Here is a 20634-nt window from a genome sequence, read left to right as displayed (position 1 = left end):
AAAGAAAAAAAGAAAGAAAAAAAGAAAGAAAAAAAGAAAGAAAAAAAGAAAGAAAAGAAAACCCAACAATGGCTTTTGTATTGCCCTCCAAAGAACATCATGAAGAAAGTGAAATGAGCTTATTGAATAAAGGAACTGGAGAAGTAGCCTAGTGGTTAAGAGCCAGATACAGTCCAAAGGACCCAGGTTCAATTCCTAGCACTTACATAGCAGTCCACAGCTGTCTGTAACTCCAGTTCCAGGGGATCTGGCAGCCTCACACAGACAGATAGACAGATAGACAGATAGACAGATAGACAGACAGACAGACAGACAGACAGACAGACAAAAACACTACAATGCACATAAAATAAAAACAAATCATAAAAAAATATTTTAAAATCATATATCAGGTAACAGATTTCTACCTGGATATTTGAAGAATGCTTACAAAAGGCAAAACCTAACTCTGCCTATTGTGTTTCGTGCACAATGTAAGCTCACTCTTGTGATAAAGACTGCTTATTGGTTGAGCCATTGTGGAAAACAGGGTAAGTGGGCCAGGAATATGAATAGGTGTGTCAAACTGCAGCAGGCACTTCATTACCTGGGAAGAGGGAGGTAGATCAAACCCAGCCACACGACACTTCACACCCAGTGGGATGAGGCTATGGTGGGCTTTCAGCACCTATCCTGTGGGTGGGAATGTAAAAGAGTTCAGCTGCTGTGCATGTCCTTTGAGAGTCCCCCAGAATATTGAAAGAAAACGATTAAATTTAAGTCCACATCAAACTTATAAATGGGTGTCCATTGCATTTATGATAGCTCCAAAGTGGAAATAAGTAACCCAGGTGTCAGTTTTAAAAGCCAGCTACAAAGTGTCATGCACCATACAATTCCCCTTCATAAAACAAGGTTCAAAGTCAGAACTCACTAATTATAGCTAAAGTCAATGCAGTGTCTTGCCTTTAGCAAGAGGGAAAGGCAACAATTATGATGTGGCTGTAATGTTTTTGTTTTGGATTTGGGTCATCATCACATAGATGTTCACTTCATGGTAATTCACGAAACTTTACATTTAAAAAATAGCTTGGCTGGGCAGTGGTGGCACATACCTTTAATCTCAGCACTTGGGAGGCAGAGGCAGGCAAATCTCTGAGTTTAATGCCAGCCTGGACTACAGAGTGAGTTCCAGGACAGCCAGGGCTACACAGAGAAACCTTGTCTTGGAAGAAGAAAAAAGAAAAAAAAAGGGTTTCCTTGTCCACAGTCATTACTTTTTAAAGGCAAACTGTCAGGAATCTGAACTTATAGGAGTCATGGACAGTAGCTGCACCTTCAGGGGAGCGTGGAACACGAAGACCAAGAGTTAACTTCCAAGCACCCCATTTAAATAATTCAAGATGTCATGAGCACTGTGATCCCCTGAATTCATTCGTGACTAAATGTATGTGTCCTAATGTGACTGTATTTGGAGACAACATTTTTAAAGTTAAATGAAGTAAAATTAGGTCACAGCACTAGTCCCTCAAGGCTGTTGTCCAGAGAGCATAGATTGCAGAAGTACCTGCTGCTCCAGAAAAGCCGCCTGCAAGGACTCCGCAGGCAGGCAGCTGTCTGCAAGGCAGGAAGGGGGCTACAATCCAGCCTTGCCCAAGTCATGATCCTGGACTTCCAACCTTCTGGAGGTTGAGAAAATATAATCAAGTCTGTGGCATTTTGTCACGTCAGTGAGCACAGAAGAGTGCGGCAGATACTCACATGTATTCAGCTGCCTGTCCTCCTCTGACCAAATTACCATATCAAGATTTAGTTTCCTTTGCATTTGGAAATGTAACTGAATATCCACATTTTACTCCATTGAAGTACCAACTAGATTTGAAAACAATCTGACATCCACACCTGATCCCTCCCTGTGCCATCTTCCCTTCTTCCCATGAGGCTTGGGGCTTGCTTTTATCTGAGTAATTCACCCAACAGTAAACATTTTGTCAAGCATTTTGAAGTTTGCAGCTCTCAATGGCAATGGCAAGCGACTCTCCTCCCTGCCCCAATTCTGTGTGTGTGTGTGTGTGTGTGTGTGTGTGTGTGTGTGTGTGATAGCAAGTGACTCCCCTCCCTCCCTCCCCTTCTGTGTCTGTGTGTATGTGTGTATGTGGTGTGTGTGTGTGTGGTATATGTGTGTGATGGCTAGTGACTCCCCTCCCTCCCTCCCCTCTGTGTTTGTGTGTATGTATCTGTGTGTTTGTGTGTGTATGTGTGTGGTGTATGTGTGTGTGATGGTAAGCAACTCTCCCTCCCTCTTCCATGTCCCCCCCCCCCGTGTCTGTGTGTGTGTCTGAGTCTGTCTGTCTGTGGTGGAGGAGCGGTGAGCGGTGATCGACATGCTAATCTATGCACAATGACCTTTGTTTCTATCTGACTGAGCAGATGTAGGAATTAATCACTGTCACTCCCGGATGGCGCAGCTGCAGCTGTCCCCCTGCTGCCTTTCTTGCCCTGATAGATTTATTAGTATGTTTTGTTTGTTGAAAAACATGGCTCAGCAGAAAAGAACCAGCAAGTTGGAGTCACTTATCTGTAAGCATAGATTCCTAGAAACCTTCCCCCCAACACATACACACATCTTTAAATACACACCCTGAACCTTTAAAAGAAATGAGAGAGGAGGAGAAAGAGCAGAAAGCAATACCAACTGGTCACACTGTTTCTGGGACACCACGATGACTCTTTCCCTTCTGAACTTTCACTTTGGATGTGACACGGCCTCCAACCTAGGATTGCAAAGAACCAAGTTCCCTTCAGTTCCCTCCCCCATAACCTAGAAAAATACCTTGGCTCTGGGCCTGAGAAAATTAACAGCCTGGGTTTACTTGGCACTAAATTTCATCTTCTAGCAGGATCATCTACAGCCTTCAAACTATAACCACCGCTTTCTGGGCTCCAGACACTTCTAGACATCCCTAGAAGCAGATGTCCCTACAGCTCCTACAGATCAACCCCTGGTGACACTGGCACCAGCCTGGATGGACATTAAAGTACCATGACCCTTTGGGTATTAGAACTTGGCCCCAAAACCCAGTGTAGCTTCGTGGGCCTGCGCTTTTGTCTGTTTTCATTCCAGTCAGTCCATTTCATTTCATTCCTGGACAGTGACCAAATCAGGTCAACACATCCTTAGGTAGAGAATGTGTCCCAACAGCCACCAAATCAGTTTAGGATACCCTGAGCAGAGGCTAAAGGGAGCAGACCACACTGTCAAAATCTGTTCATTCCTTTCTGATGCCCCATTGCCTACCTAGAGTCTTAGAATTGGGGACGATGTCCCAGCCAGCCTGGGCCTATTTGGCCCCACCCTGAGGGTTTTCGGCCTGATAGACTTGAGCTTATTCAGCACCTGCTCTTTCATGGACTCTGTCCACCCTTTTCTTCCCCAGGTCTCCTGGTCCTACACATCCTTGTGTATTCAGTCTTTGCTCACCCCTGCCTGTGATTTCAAGTTTTCAGCATCCGGCTATGGGTCTGCTCAAACTCTGGAATGTAAATTCTTCTCATTTAAATTCTTTGACACCGGCCGGGCGGTGGTGGCGCACGCCTTTAATCCCAGCACTTGGGAGGCAGAGGCAGGCAGATTTCTGAGTTCGAGGCCAGCCTGGTCTACAGAATGAGTTCCAGGACAGCCAGGGCTATACAGAGAAACCCTGTCTCGAAAAACCAAAAAAAAAAAAAAAATCTTTGACACCACATAAAACTCAATTATAAAATTCAAAGGTAGACAATATTTCTACCCTTGGTAGTGACACCAAGTACCTTTATATGAGAAAGCAGGTAAACATCAGCCTTCATGGTTAGAGCTATTTCCCAAAGCAAGAAATATAAAAACACCTATTAGTGGTAGCTCATTTTGGACAGTCTGTTATGGAGATGTTGCTTTAAAATTATATATATACATATATATATATATATCTCACCTATACTGTCTCTTAGAGGATAATGATCATTCTAAAAACTACCATGACTAAGCCAACTCAGTCAGTCAACAGAGTCTTGAGGGAGGGAAGGAGGATTGAAGAAAGAAAGGACAATTATACAACATTATAACATGACTCCAGCCAGTGCTGAGGCTGAAGTGGTCTTATCTTTTTCCAATCTGCTTTTATATCATTCTAGGTACACTCACGGAATATGGTCGGTCCTAAGGCATAAACAGAGTAGTTAAGGAACAAACAAAGCATAAACAAAGGTCCCTTGGTTACTGTGTTCAGAGTCTAAACAAGACCCTTCAAGATACAAAGAACACATTCCTCAGCTGTACTCATCTTGAGACTACTTCCTTGTCCTAGCCCAATGTCAAATCCCTGCCAAATTCCTAGAAGGCGGCACCAAGAGCTCTCCACACTACCACATTTCACAGGTTAGGATGTTTATCTGTAACATCCTAAGTTTACATATCTGAACCTTTTATTTTGATTGTGTGTACTTGCTTATCTATATCTGTATGGTGAGCATGAGTGTGCATATGGAGGGTCAGAGGACAGCTTTCAGGAACCAGTTCTCTCCTTCTACCATGAATATCCCAGGCATCAAATTCAGGTTATCAGACTTAGTGGCAAACCTTTATCCATGCATGGATATCTCGCTGGGCTTGTATCTAAACATTAATTAATTAATTAATTAATTAATAATTTTTTGAGACAGGATTTCTCTTGGCTTGTATCTAAGCATTTATTTATTTATTTATTTATTTATTTATTTATTTATTTATTTATGGTTTTTCAAGATAGGGTTTCTCTGTGAAGCCCTGACTGTCCTGGAACTCACTCTGTAGACCAGGCTGGCCTCGAACTCAGAAATCTGCCTGCCTCTGCCTCCCAAGTGCTGGGATTAAAGGCGCCTGCCACCACTGCCCCTCGTATCTAAACTTTTAAATGGTAGTTTACCTTCCAAGTATTAAAAGATTTTATTCTGCCATATTCACTTGGAATCTCTTTATACCTCTCTGGTCTTCTCCTTTCTCAGCTTCAGACTGGTATGTCCTCATTTATTAGGGACCGACCCTATCACTCAGAATTTTCCTTCTCTTATCCTAGAAGTGACTAATGTCAGATATCCCACACTGGTATACTATATGACCTTAGCCTAGGCATCAGACAAAACTAGATAAGTTCCTTCTGTTCTATCCTGATGCCCAGGCTAAGACAGGAAAACTAGTAAACCAGAACTGTGCTTAGCAAAGGGCATTGTTCTCAACCACGCATAAACAGAAGACAGTAAGAGCGCAGAGGCTCTTTGGACGTCTTGGTAGATGGTGTTCACACACCTTACATCAACTCTGCCTTTCTAAAGTTTATAATTCAGTGCTGTGTGGTATAATCACACAGCTGGGAAGCCATCATTAGACTGTAAGTTTAATGTTCAAGAACCACTAATCCAAGAACATTTTCATTACCCCAAAATGTACTTTCTTGGCACTTTCTCTTTGTTTCTCCCACACCAAGCCCCTAGAAATCTACTATTCTTTCTATCTCTATAGGTTTATTTATTCTGGACACTTCATGTAAATAGAGTCAAACAAAATGAGGCCCCTTAATGTCTGGCTTGTTTTGTTCAGCGTAACATTGGCACGTTTACTAAGCACGCCCATGTGGTAGTATCAATCAGCATTCCATTCCTCTCGGTGGCTGAGTAACATCCCATTACATGGGTGGCACACATTGTGTTATCTATTCACCAGATACTAGATTTTTCCTGCTTCAGAGCCGTTATAAATAAAACGCTGCTCCAAAACTTCACAGACAAGTTTTTGTCTGAGCATAGATTTTGCTTGCCTTGGAATAAAGTCATATAACTGTTTGACCTAAGTTTAAAACTGTTTATCAAAATGACTACCCCATTCTACAGTCCCACCAACAATCTACAGGGGCCCCTACTTGTCCACACCCTCACCAATGCCCATGTTATTACGTGTTCGAGTCCAGCCATCCAGGTGGGTGTAAAGTGGTGTCTTGAGGTTTTCATTTGCTTCTTGATGATCAACAATGCTGAGAGATTTTTAATATACTTATTGGTCCTTTCTATAGTTTCACGGGAAAAATGCCTATCTAAATCTTTTGATAATTCTGAAAAGAATTTTATTACTTTAAGAATGTACTTAAGTTAGTGGCTGTCAAATTTAATTTATATTAGACTCTCCTACAAGGCTTTTTCAAAAAGTCTTTATGCTGGGAGCTAGAGAGAATGGCTCAGAGGTTAAGAGCACTCATTGCTCTTGAAGAGGACTAGGTTCAGTTCCCAGCACTGACATGGTGGCTCACGATCATAGATAATTCCAGTTCCAGAGAATCCAACACCCTCTCTGACCTCTGTAGGTACTGCACGTATGCGGTACACACATGTACAGTCAGACAAAACACACACACACACACACACACACACACACACACATACACATACACACAATACATCTTCTAAAAAAAAAATAATGCTTGGCTTGGCTGCTAGGCCAGTTACATCAGAATACCAAACCGCCATTAAAAGACTATCCAGGTGAGCCAGACAATGGTGATGCATGCCTTTAATTCCAGCACTCTGGAAGCAGAGACATTTGGATTTCTGAGTTCTAAGCCAGCCAGGGCTACACAATGAAACTCTGTCTCAAAGAACCAAGACCAACCTGTTGGGGACCAGCCCTGGTTGTTCTTTCAGGTTCTCTCTTGAAGGTAGCCAAGGAGGAAGAGTGTTGGCAGGGCAAGACTTGGTCCTGTAAGATTTAGGATTACCTTTTCTGTAATAAAACATTTACCTGTCTTAAGTCTAAGTTGCTTCCCAGTGGTAGCTGACCTGTCTGAGTTCCTCTGAGGCCATTTAGCACCTCAGAGTAAACAGCCAGGGATTAAGAAAAAGGACTTATTGCTGGAGCTCCTTTCTCTGGTGAATCAGCCAGAAGCCTCTCAGGCTAAGCTGGTTAACTGTTTAGGAACCATTGAACTGATCATGGGGTTCCCAATAGAGGAGTTAGAGTGAAGACTGTAGGAGCTGAAAGGATTTGCAGCCCCATGAGGAGAGCAACAATACCAACCAAACAGAGCTCCCAAGGTCTAAACCACCAGCCTGGGAGCTCTTAGGGAGGGATCCATGGCTCCAGCTATATATGTAAGGGAGGATGGCCCTGTCGGGCATAGGTGGGAGAAGAGATCCTTGGTCTCATGAAAGCTGGATGCCCCAGTGGGTGGGAATTTGAGTGTGGGGAGGTAGGAGTGGGGGTGTAGGTAGGGGCACAACTGCAGAGAAGCAGGAGGAGGGGTGATGGGATAGGGGGTTCCTGGGCGGGGGAGGGGGATGGGGTAAGGGGACAACATATGAAATGTAAATAAAACATCCAATAAAAAAAAGTGTGTGTGTGTGAGAGAGAGAGAGAGAGAGAGACAGAGAGACAGAGAGACAGAGAGACAGAGAGAGACAAAGAGGGGGGGAGTTGAGGGAAGCCAGTGCTTAATTAAAAATAACTTTATAATTTAAAAAAAAGGAACCAGAGAGGATGGAAAGGAAAAGAATTGAGATGCTTTATACAGGCAAATATGCACAGAGACATGTACATTCAAACATTCATATGCCCACACTCTGGCAGGGCCCGACCATCTGTCACAATGAACTCCACAAGTACTCATACGTGCCTACACACAAACATATAGACAGACAGACAGACACATTTGGATAGATGGATGGAAGGATGGATGGGGCCAAGTTCCCCAAGACAAACCATTCAACCAACTCAATTTATTTCTTTTCTCTGGTCTTTTATACCTTCTTAGACAAAAAGTTCTTTAGAAAATTACCTCAGAGATAAAATGTTACATAAAATGGGAGTCACAGAAGGATGCTGATATTAAGTTCAAAGCAGTGTTTCCTTCTATATGCTTGTCATTCTATATGCTTGTTATAAGTTCAAAGCAGCAGTTTTCACATGGTCTTGCCTTATCATAGTGCACACCTGTGACCTTATCCTCTATCCCTAAATGTTTTTCCTTGAACACAAATTTGTCCCAAATCTATTTCTCTTTTTAGTGTAATTATGAAAGCTCACTATATTTCTTATTACGCAGCCTTTACTTACTACATGAGAAATGGGCACATTCTATTCTTGATTCTAACTTTATTACATCTTTCTAGCAACTAAGACCATCTCTACAATCTTTCTTCCTAAAATTACTTGAATCAAGTCAGGAATTCTATAGAAACAATATCTATTTGTCTATATAGTTTCACTATAAGATAGTACATCTTCATAGGTCTGCAGAAATCTGCTCAAAAAGGTGGGCCAATACCTAGTGAATGTTACATATATTTAATAATAACAGGAAAAGCATATTAATAGCAGGAATCTTTCCTCAAATGTAATCTCCTCAGCCTTGCCTGAAGAAGCAAATCCATCATAGATTTACAGTCCGTGGCAGAACTATCTCAGGAAGATCACCTGCTAGTTTTTAGCTTCTCCTAAATTGCTCTTGGCACCAACCAAACAACCAAACCTATCCAGGTGATTAAAATTTTAAGAGCCATAGCTACAGAGTGGCTGACCAAGCTTATGACACTAACACAGAAACATTAACCACACAGAAACATAGAAATTATGCAAGTCATTTAAAATCAAAGAGTTGACTCAAACGAAAATTGTAAAGGGGCTTATGAGGCCAAAAGGCAGTGATTAGTTGTTTCATATGAGGTTTTGGTAGAATGAGCAACCGTGTAACAGGAAATTTCAAACTACCTACAGCTAGAGCAAATAACCTAGTTGTGTTGCTACTGCTGCTGCTGTTTCTTCTTCTTCTTCTTCTTCTTCTTCTTCTTCTTCTTCTTCTTCTTCTTCTTCTTCTTCTTCTCCTTCTCCTTCTCCTTCTCCTTCTCCTTCTCCTTCTCCTTCTCCTTCTCCTTCTTCTCCTCTTCCTTCTTCTCCTCCTCCTCCTCTTCCTCCTCCTCCTCCTGTCCCTCCTCTTTCTCCCCTCCTCCTCTTCCTCTTCTTCCTCCTCCCCTTCCTCTTCCTCTTTCTCCTCTTCCTCCTCCTTTTCTGTGGAGCCCTGGCCATCCTGGAACTAGCTCTGCAGACCAGGCTGGCTTGAGCTCATAGAGATCCTCCTGTCTCTAGCCGCAGTTTTTCTAGGCGATGCTTTCACGAGGCAGCCATGTGAGCTTGCGGATTAAAGTAAATGTGACTGGCACAATGCAGTTAAATCCATCGGCCTGGAACGCTTATCACAGGAGTTGATGTTCACCAAGGGAAAATAAACGTGTTTGCTAGAAAAAAAATCAAAAGATGGTTTTGAAAGTCACAGGACAAGCAGAGACTATTTTTAAGGACTTTATCAAAAGCATAGAAAGTGAGCAAGGGAGACACTTTCAGAAGTGTCAGCACATGAAAACATGACAGTCACTGTGGTTCCTGTTGGAAGAATATGACATTTCTCAGGTAATATAGAAGGAGAGGAGACCTGGAGGCTGGCAGAGTGTGTCGGCTTAGGAACAGAGCATCAGGGGTATGTGTTAGATACTTAGACGTACTTTCAAAGAGAATGAAGAACAGGTAAAGGGATTATTTTAGAATCCATTAAAGGAAGAAAAATGGAACGACAGTGGCATTTTTTGATGCTTTGGTGGGCACAGGGAATGCTCAGCTTACAAAAGACGGCAGGCCGAGAGGTGTTCAGTTACACCTCTGAGCTTATTGAGAAGAACATCAGAGTTACTACCACACCTAAGCAGCCCCCTGAAGAGACCAAGTAGCAGTTATCAAGTATTTTTCTCGGTTTTAAATATTCCTGCGTAAGCAGTCAAAATAAATACAGCTTAACTGTGAGAAGCTTCTGGAAGAGCTTCTCTTGGTTGTCTCTCTCTTTCTCTGAAGTGTTTGCCCCCACCCATTCCTTATTATTATCACCAAGCTTCTTAAAAGAGCATCCACATTAGCCACCTCCATCTTTTTCCCAGCAGTCAGTCTTCAACCCATTCCTCTGACTCCATGGAAAGGTCATTAAGTCTGATTCCTTGCCAAAGTCACTAAATTAAGAAGCTTCTTAGCTATCGTGCACTGTAGCTTTTAAAGATGAATTAACACTATTAACCATCTCCCTTTTCCTCTTTTCCTTCTTTTTGGGCATGGCAGCATCCAGGCAGGCATGGTGCTGGAAGAGCCAAGAGTTCTACATCTTGATCCAAAGGTAGCCAGGAGGAGACTGTCTTTTCTACTTAAGCTTAGGTGCATCAAAGCCCACCCCCCCACAGTGACCCACTTCCTCTAACAAGGCGATGCCTCCTCCAACAAGGCCACACCTCCTAATAGTGCCACTTCCCATAGGCCAAGCATATTCAAACTACCATGATTTTCCTTTCTGAACATTCTCTCTTTTTAATTTCTACCTTTTTAAAAAATCTAGTTCTAGTGGCCCGGAGAGATGGCTCAGTGGTTAGCAGAGTTTACTGCTCTTCCAGAGGACCCAAAGTTTAGTCTTCAATACCTACCTCAAGCAGTTCACAGCCACTTGTAGCTCCAGCTCCAGGAGATCCAACACCCTCTTCTGGCTGCCACAGGTAGTACACTTATGTACACACACACACACACACACACACAATTAGTTGTTTCTTTCTCATTAGCTTATAGGATAGAATGTATACTTCCTGTCTGTCATGATGCAGAGTCAACATCACCGGGGCCAAGGTTTAGAGACACTAGACAATAGCAGAAACCAAGAACCGAAAGCCAGCTGCAACAGGAATTCAGACTGGATTCAAGCCAGTGAGTAAAATCAGGAGATATAATGGGCAACAGGCCAAGGTCCTAGATCCGAGCCAGCAATGGGTTCTGAAGACAGGGGAGTCCCTGTAAAGAGCACCACAGGCTGAGTGTACCTCAGGAAGCTGAGTGGTCCCTTGTATCACTATTGCTGACACTGCCAGACAAACAGGGCCTTTGGAGAGGCAGCTGAAAACTGGTGACCTACTAACACAGTTACAACATGTTAGCGACGAGGGTCAGAAAGGCCTCTGGAAAGGGTTCACAAATCAGGGAGGTTTGAGCAGGGTCTTAGGAAGCTGGTCTCATTTGGGGAAGAAACCAGAGTCAGAATCTGTGGGTCAGCTGTGTCAGCATTACCCCCACCTGGTGGAAATCCACATGCAAGTCTTTTCATGTTAAAATGAGAGTCGGGCCAGGTGTGAGCCTCAGGGCCCCCGGGACTCCAATCCTTCCCTGGACAACTGGTAGGGGCAGAGCAGAAGGGAGCAAGCAGTCTTCCTTTGTGGTTCTCATCTTTCTCATTTTTCCAAGGCCTGGACCCCTAATACTCATCTAAATCTGATGATTAATTAATTTAACAGACATTCAGTGAGGTACTACTAAAAGAGCCAGATCCAAGGAGCTCATTGGTACACAGCTAGGCCAGACTCAGCCCTGGGGTCATCAATTCCCAGATTCTGATAGAGAACCGTTCTTGCAGGTATTCATGAATTCAGTATTCCTCAAAGATTCCCAGACACACCTCGGCCCAACATTCTCCTATTGTAATAAACCTGAAGGCTCTACAGCGAGAAACGAGGGAGCAAAGACGGATTTGCAAACCACCTGAGAGCTGGTGCCAAGATTGGATACTTCCGATGGCCAATCATGCCTCTCTGCCTATGGTTTTTGTCCTACTTAGAACCAGGGCGGCTGCTCTAGTTTTGTTTGTTTGTTTGTTTTGTTTTTTTTGTTGTTGTTTTGCTTTTTTTTTTTTTTTGAAGTGTTACAAGAGTCTTGCTAGAAGTCGCTCCTGGCAGCTGCAGGGAGGGATAACAAAAGTGAAAATCTCTGTTTGAACAATTTACTACCTGTGTGGAACTGGAACCCTCTGGTAGGAGAGTTTGAGGAAAGGGGGATTTTTTTTTCTATGTGTCTATTGTCCCCTCTTGCTATTTAAAAGCACATTTGAAATATTTTTCAGTTGTGTGAGATGTGGAAACACCCATTTGGGAATTCGTTTTTTTAAAAAACTCATTATCAGATGTGGCCATAATACTCCTAGGTAAAGCAGGCTCCTTTTGGAGCGCTCTCTCTGCTTTTCCTTTCTGCTCATTAGTCTTCAGTGTGTCTTCAGTGTGCCTTTCACCACTGTCCTATGTCTGAGCCGGCACAATGAGGGGATGGGCGTTTGCTCTGAAATGGAAATCTAAATTTCCATATTTCAGCTTTTAAAATGCTTACAAGGATGCAGTCTTCAATGATCCTCCCTTATGTTTGTAGCCCAGGAGAGCTATGAATTCTGAAATATGGGCACTGTAAACCAATATGTATTTTCATATAGTAAACTTATATAGCTAGCTCAGCAGGTAATGGCAGTTGCCACTAAGCCAGGCTCTCTGAGGTCAATCCCCAGGACCCATGTGATAGAGGGCAGAATCAATTCCTGTGAGTTGTTCTCTGAACTCTGCATGCATGACATGGTACACAGATGCCAACACACACATTAAGAAATGTAATTTAAAACATTTTAAACCTATATATTCCTGTGTGTGTGAATGTGTGTGTGTGTGTGTTAAATAGCCCTTGATACTGAGACAAGAACTGTTAATATTGAATTAAATTTTTATTCTATTTTACAAGAGGAATAATATCTTTGTAGTGAGAAAGTTAAAACCCGGGGATGTGGTAGCCTCATGAGCTGAGGGCAGAGGTTCTACCTCACTTGCTTTGCCATCTCCACTTCTTAATGCTTTGACAGGAATTAATGTTTGACACAAAAAGGCCATTAATGAGAGGAGAGGCCGAGAAAGCGTAGGTCACTGAGACCATCGGCTAAAGGAGAATCTGGGGCCAGGACATTTGGCAAGTTGTCTTTTGTGCTTAATAACTAAAGCTTATATTTGGATGATCAGTTGATTGGGCTATAAAATCCACCACATCTCTGGAATCCAGGTCAGTCTGTTCTTACTAGCTAAGAAAGTGAGGCAGAAATGCACATGACTGGCTTGCTGATAAGCCTGAAGCAGGGGAAAGGCGGCGGCTTAAATGATTTGAAAAGGAGCTGGAAGGGATCTTGGGTCTCATCGGATTTAACCACTGCTAACCATTTAGTCATTCTGCAGCCCTCCTCCTTCCAAGTCTTTTATAGCTTCAGTGTCTGTAGGTCCAAAATGACATGCTGGTGGGTGGAAATTTTGCTCTCTCCGGATTAAATCTGTGTAAGCACTGAGGTCTACAGAAAAGCAGTTGAGCTTAGAGAGGCAAGGCCCACCCAGCACTCAAGGCTTCAGGTTACAAAAGAATTATACTTCCCCTGCCCACCTGCAAACAGCAAGGAGGTCCAAGCTGAACAGGTTTTCTGAAGCCTGGGAGAACAATGTGTGCTGTTCAATTCCATCCTAACAGCCACTGAGAGTTAGGAAGCTGTGTGGTCAAAAGATGAGGTCTGCTTCACAGTGCTGAGCTCTCAGAGCCTTCCTGGCCCCACGACCTGGGAGGTGTGTTAGACAAAAGCATTTCCTAGGAGAATTCCCCTGGAAGGATTCAGCCAATGGAAACGAGCCTTCGGAGTAGCCTGATCTCATTGGAGACAAGTGAACATACGTGTGCACATGCCTATGTGAATGAATCTTCCCACTCACAGACCTGTGGTTTCCTAGAAACAGAGGCTGGGAGAGCACAAAGCTTAACAAACACCCTGTTAGGATCTCTCGTTTATTTTCAGGCGCCTCTCAGCATGATGCTGAGAGGAAAACCCAGGAAAAAGGCTCACCCACACAACAAGACTCCTCACTAAGCACTCAGCTTGATCAAAAACCATAGTCTGCAGAAACGCACAGCACAGAGGCACAGAGCACCCCCAAATAACTGGTCTTTTTCTGTGCAATAACTTTAGGGAAGTCTCAGCCATTCCAGAGAAGTCCAGAAAGACACTCAGAAGCCACTTCTATTACCCAGCAGACCTCCTTGTCTAACACATGGATGTCAAGCCAGTTCCTGACCCTCTCTGATCTCTAGCACTCTGGCAATCACTCGCAGGGGCTTATAGTCTCCTTAGAGAAGGAAGTTCCAGGACAGACCTGGGAGAGCAGCTGAGAGGCTACAGCAAGGAAGACTTTGATCAGTTGGTGGCAGTAGAGATAGAGGAGAAGTTGCTGGGTTCTGGTTGTATTTCAAGAAGAGAACCAATGAGATTTCAAAACAGATTAGAGGTGGGAAGTAAGAGTCAACAATGACGCCAAGGTTTTTGGTCCAAGCAAGCAGAAAGATGGAGTTCTGAAGTTCTCATGCTGAACTGGAGACGGATGGTGGAGAAATATTTTCAGGAGAAAACAGGAGTTGAACTTTTAATGAACTGTGGCTTAAAAGAAAAACTAAAAAGTCAGATGTGGTGGTACACACCTTTGATCCCAGCACTGGTCAGGCAGAAGCGGAGGCATGTGAATGTCTGTGAGTTCAATTCCAGCCTGGAACACATAGCAAGTTCCAGAGTAGTCAGGGATATACAGAGAGTCGAGGTGGGAAAAGAACATATTTATGTTTAAGATTCCTGGAAGTAGACCTATTTCAAATGATGAGACACAGGGTTCGAGACCCTGAGGTAAAATCACTCATGGTGATTTAAGGATTTTGAGCTTAGGACTTTGAAAGGTCATTGATCTCTCGGGGTGGTCCTCAAAGGAGGCTTGGGTGGGATGAAGAGGCAGAGTTGAAGCACAAATGGTCACACTAGTGGTAGTTTGAGGTGTGAAGAATTTGAATTGATTAACTCAAACATTAGAAATGGGCAAAATAGCAAATGGATCAGATGTGTGGGACCACAACCACACAATATGATAAAGTTGGACTTTTGCACGACATAGGTTTATAACCCCATTATAACATAGATCAAAAGCAGTGGCCTGAAGGAGAAACTCAACAAGTTCTCAAAGTTGGAATCTTTATTGTTTCACAGCAGAGCAGAGAATGACCCCTATATTTGTTTTTAGGTAAGCTCAGTGACAGGGTTGGAGGGATAGCTCAGTGATTAAGACCATGTACTACTCACTGCCATTCCAGAGGTTCAATTCCCAGTACCCACATGGTTCACAAAGCATCTGTAACTCCAGTTCCAGGGAATCTAACATCTGCTTCTGCCTTCTGAGGGCACCAGACAGACACACATGAAGGCAAAACACCCATACATGTTAAATTAAACAGAATGAACCTACTCCATGCTAGCTAGCATTCACATCGACTCAGGAGGCATCTTATAAGGCAGGTCCCATGATGCTGCAAGGGAAGTTGCCTTCTAGTGTATCCATAGGGCACCAGGATGTACCCTCCCCTGCTCTCCCCAACCTTGAACCATGTTTCCAAATTTAGAAACTCCAAGTCCCCTAGCTCAGAGGCCAATGTCAGAGTTGGAGGATGTCATAAGCATCAGAGTCCTGGAGTGACCATACAGGATTAAACAAGTTCTGGGGATGTTTATTTACCAGCACTGAGACTTTATTGGGGAACAGAAAAATTGACAAAGTAAATTGAGAACGCCCTTGCCTCCTATTTCCAGGCGACAAATGAAGAGGGAAAGTGAGATCGTTATATAATCCTTTAAAAAAGAGAGATTGTTATATAATCTTTTTTTTTTTTAAAAAAAAAAGAAAGTCATCCAGTCTAGACTTTTAACTCTTCATACTTAGAACACAAGTCTTATCACTGTAATTAAGTATTTAAATATTTAAATCTCCTGACTTTGTGAAAACTTCTGCATGTTTGTGGGTGAATGAAAACTATACAGTTCTGTAGAATTCACCATTTAGGTCAATAGAAAAGTAAGATGACATGGTGATTGAGTGTCTTCCACCATGGCAAAGACGGTCCCCAGACAAGCCATTCACCTGCTGGATTGGAGCTGATTGGTATTGAAGTGCCTTCCCAGGTGTTCACTCGGCCAAACAAAGCAGGCTAATCATCTCCTATTCACTTTTTATGGAGATATTGCCAGTAAAACTTCTCAAGAAAAATACCAAAAAATACACATCTGGGTCCGTAACATGTTTATATGAACAATAGGTTCGCACAAGTGCTTGTGATGTGAACACTAGAAAATGCCTATTTCTTCAAAAATAACTAAATTGGGCTCCTCTTCACTAAGTCAGAAAGGGGAAGAATTCCAAATCAGGATTTGACCGAGTTGTGGTGTTCAAATCAAGTAGACACCGTGAAGAGCAGAGACACGGGGCTACCTGTCAGTGATGTAGACAGAGCAGATGTGTGTCTATGAGGCCCTGGCCCGTGCGCTGTAAAGAAGGGGACATCAGATAGTCATGGCTTATATGCGGGAGTCTGGGAGAGGCAAATGGGAAAGGGCCTCAAGTCTTAGTCTACAGAAGCTAACCCACTAGTGTTGCCACAGAGAAAGCCTCATTATTTAGCCCTTCGGTTAAATAATTTGTGTCCTGAACCTATGCTGGTGCCCAGAGTTTATCTGACAGCCTGATTAGCCACACATCCCCTCTAGTCTTCTGCTGCCTGCTAACTTCATTTTGCTCTCCCCCTGGGAAAGATGCTGCCTTCATTCCCTGCCTCCTCTTTTCAGTCAAACAAGGAAAGAAGCAAACTGCATGTCTAATAAATGGTGTATGTGAAAACCCCCAGCCTCTCTCTGATAGTAAATTCCCTCACAGCTCAATTCTGTGAGCTCCACCCTGTCCCTGCCCCTGTGTACCTGCACTGACATGACATTTACATATGCTGACACGTTCCTTAACGGCCCTAAAGTTCACTGTCACCTCTTCTCCAGTGTCCCCTGGGTGTCGGTGGTCAGCCTTCCTTTAAAACTGAGTTATATAAGCAAGAGGTACAAGAATTTGGGTTAAAAAAAAAAGCCAGTGGGGCTAGAGAGATGGCTCAGCAGTTAAGAGCACTTGCTGCTCTTGCAGAGGACCAGGGATCAGTTTCCAGCACCCTCTTGGTCAGCTCACAACTGTCTGTAGCTCCAGTTCTAAGGAATCCGACACCTTCCTTCATCCTCCATTGGCACTAGGCAAACACGTGATACACATGTGGGCAAAACATTCAGACACATAAAATAAAATAAAAATAAAATAAAATGCTTAGGTCTTTTTTTTTTAATTAACCATGATGATATACATCTAAAATCCCAACACAGGGGTGGTAGAGACAAAAGGGTCAACAGTTAGTTCCAGGGCATCATAGGAAGTTCAAGGCCAGCCTGGGCTACATTAGGCCCCATCTCAAAAAAGCCAAAACAGTATAAAACAGAACAGGACTTAGTTATGTTATATTATGCTATGTTATGTTTGGTTTGGTTTTTCAAGACAGAGTTTCTCTATGTGGCCTTGGCTGTCCTGGAACTCACTCTATACACCAGGCTGGCCTCAAACTCTCAGAAATCTATTTGCCTCTGCCTCCCGAGTGCTGGGCTCTAAGGTGTGCACCACCACTTCCTGGCCTGGAATTAGTTGTTTTAAATTAATATAAATAAACCATAAGTTTTTCAGAGAGCAGCAAAGAGTCTCTTCCCGGTGATTCCTCGTTCTAGGGCTGCAGTGGGGATTGTTCCGGGAAGGAAGTCTCTGGAAAGTCTTCAACGGTGTCACACAGGGGTGCAGCTGTGTCATTCATTCTTCCTGTTTCCCACCTAGGATTGTGAAGATGTCCAGCCCCAATCTGAACATTGTGACCTTGCTGGGCAGTTGTCTGACCTACATCAGCGCTTACCTTTTTGGGATTCAAGATGCTCTTGTGGGGAGTTCAGTGGAAGCTCTCATTCAGGTAGGTGACACTGGGATTTTGTTTTGGACACCATGTTGAACTTTGACAATGTTTCCTGCTCACAGCTCTTCCTGAGACTGGTAGTTCTGTAACCAGGTTACGGACATATTCCCTGAGACCCACTTGCTGCCCTGTGTCCTCTGTGGGCCTGAGACTTTGCAGATGAATGAAGGTTCCGCTAGTAACTCTTGCTTCTGTCCTCTCTCACCTGCAGACAAGACTTTCCTTGCTGTGCATTGGGACGTCCCTGGTGTTTGGCCCTATTCTGGGGAAGAGCTGGCGACTCTACAAAGTGTTTACCCAGAGAGTACCGGACAAGAGAGTGGTAAGTTGGCAGCCAGTACACGATGCTGGGTCGCACCAGGAACTCCACTGTGGCTTGGAGCTGGGGAAGTTAGTGTAGATCTCTGGGTTGACTGTAGCATGCCTGAGGTTCTTGCTCCTTGGTTCAGTCCTTACTCGTGGCTGAGAGTGAGTGCTGCCAGGAGCTAGGTCTTTCAACATGGACTGCTTTAGGTACATACACCCCCAGGTTCCGTGGGAACCTGTGAGCTGCCTAATACCTGGCATAGTGAGAGGGAAAACAAGGTGCCCAGAGAGACTGACTCTTGGCACAGACTGGGAGCTGCAAGTGAGTGCAGAGAAGCTGTAGCAAGAAGCACAGTTACTTGGAGCACAGAACTCCCTAGAGTTCAGGTCTTTCCCACACGGGCACACTGCACTGAGAGGGACATAGCTAAAGCAGCGAGCAAGAAGATGGACTCGGTGGATAGAATCGACTCTGGAAGCCATGCAGCAGCCAGGTCACCTGCGTGTCCCTGACATCAGCATTTATTATAACCATGTTCTTCCGTTGTATCAAACCCCCTGATATGACTATCCAGACCTCATATACGATCCCGTCCAGCTGCTTCTCTGAAATGACAGGATTTTAAGAACCGAATAATATTGAGTCATGACAAATACTTAGTGAAAGTTCGGCTGTGATTAACCACACGGATGCAGAAAGTTGGCTAAAAGGACAGACTTTATCCCTGTAAACATCTTTTTCAAAAATAGCTCCTTTTTTGAGGCATAATTGACACATAAGAAATCCAAATATGGGCAAGTTGGAGAGAGGTTAAGCACACTGGCTCAGAGGTTAAGCACACTGGCTGCTCTTCCAGAGGTCCTGAGTTCAAGTCCCAGCAACTACATAATGACTTACAACATGCCCCTTTCTGTTGTGTCTGAAGACAGCTACAGTGTACATAAAATAAATGGTGAAAGGAAGGAAGGAAGGAAGGGAGGGAGGGAGGGAGGGAGGGAGGGAGGGAGGGAGGGAAAGAAAGAAAGAAAGAAAGAAAGAAAGAAAGAAAGAAAGAAAGAGAAAGGAAGGAAGGAAGAAATCTAAATATTAAGAGAGTAACATGAACAGGTGGTGGTGGCACACACCTTTAATCTCAGCACTCAGGAGGCAGAGGCCAGACTGGTCTACAGAGTGAGTTCCAAGACAGCCAGATTTATACAGAGGAACCCTGTCTGGAAAAGCAAAGTCAACAACAACAAAACAGTGTGATGTGACACTTGGCAGGGAGATATCAACATCAGGAAGAAGGTTTTCCTGGGGTGGGGCTTAATCTTTGCCCTTGGGGTGTGCTGACCCCTGAGTAAACTTGACTTCATAATTTGTGGTAGTGAGGGCTGCATTCAAACTCCTCCCTGAAGAAAAACAAAAAAACCCCAAACAAAACAAAGAGAAAAGAGATATTAACACATGTATACACTCACAAAACATGAGATCTAGCAAACTCCATCCCCAGATGCTCAACATCCTCGGCTACTCCCCCGCCCATCATTACAGACCCTCCCTATTCCAAGAACACCACTGTTTTGTTTTCGAACATCAAAGATTAGTTTTCACTTTTCAGAGTTTTACATAAATAAAATCATGGGCTGGAGAGATAGCTCAGCAGTTAATGGAGCTGGGTTTACAGCACTCATGTTAGACATGTGCACATACCTGCACATAGATGCACCGAATTTAAAGCTAAAAATAAAACTTAAAAAAAAAACAAATTTTAGACATATGTATTATTTTATTTTATTTTATTTTATTTTATTTTATTTTATTTTATTTTATTTTATTTTATTTTATTTTATGTGTATGAGTGTTTTGCCTACAGTATGTATGTGTCCCAAGAGTGGCTGGGAACAAGGCAGGAAGAAAAGGGCATCAGATCCCTCAGAACTGGAGGTACAGATAGTTGTGAGCCACCCTGTGGATGCTGGGAACTAAACCTCGATCCTCTGCAAGAGGAGCAGGTACTCTAATCACTGAGTTCTTAAGCAGCTCCTAAAAACAAATCTTAAAAAAAAGAGAAAGGTTTCCTGTTGAAGTAATTAATGTAATTAATTAAATTGGCCTCTGGTCAAGCCAACTATCTAAGCTGCAGTGGCTCTGCCTAGCTCAGCCACCATGTTTCTCTGCCAGAGGCCACGTGCACACCTGCAGCTAGAACTGGGCCCGCCAGAAACACCAGCCCTGCCACCCACGAGATGTCAGCGTGGGAGATGACTCAATCTCCCAAGGTGTCTCCTCAAGCCTGGGCATTGCCCAGACCATCCCGGCATCCATGTGGGCCCAGTAGAAAGATGAGTCTCTAATGCTTAAAGATTAATCAAAGGCTTATATATTTGGTAATGATCAGTAACAAGATACCCATACAATCAGAAGTGTAGCCCAATACCCAACCTAGATATAACAACTACCTTTGACTCCTACAGACACGTGAACATCCACCTCCATCTTCTCTCTCTCTCCTCTCCTCTCCTCTCCTCTCCTCTCCTCTCCTCTCCTCTCCTCTCCTCTCCTCTCCTCTCCTCTCCTCTCCTCTCCTCTCCTCTCC

General features: G+C 43.6%; 1 protein-coding gene and 1 pseudogene across 1 annotated transcript in view; both read left to right on the top strand.

The window, feature by feature from the left end:
* Gpr156 (G protein-coupled receptor 156) overlaps positions 1-20634 on the top strand; it is a 59286-nt gene that overhangs the window by 12961 nt on the left and 25691 nt on the right. The window contains exons 3-4 of the mRNA XM_028788159.1: positions 17617-17746; positions 17961-18071. Of these exons, the coding sequence (XP_028643992.1) occupies positions 17617-17746; positions 17961-18071 (241 nt within the window). The remainder of the gene's footprint in view (positions 1-17616; positions 17747-17960; positions 18072-20634) is intronic.
* LOC114639442 lies at positions 19309-19447 on the top strand (annotated as a pseudogene).

This window comes from Grammomys surdaster, unplaced genomic scaffold (genome assembly GCF_004785775.1).
Source record: "Grammomys surdaster isolate TR1022 unplaced genomic scaffold, NIH_TR_1.0 125704, whole genome shotgun sequence".
Taxonomy (NCBI): Eukaryota; Metazoa; Chordata; class Mammalia; order Rodentia; family Muridae; genus Grammomys; species Grammomys surdaster.
The sequence above is the reverse complement of the archived record's forward strand: the minus strand, read 5'-3'. Positions and strand labels throughout refer to the sequence as shown.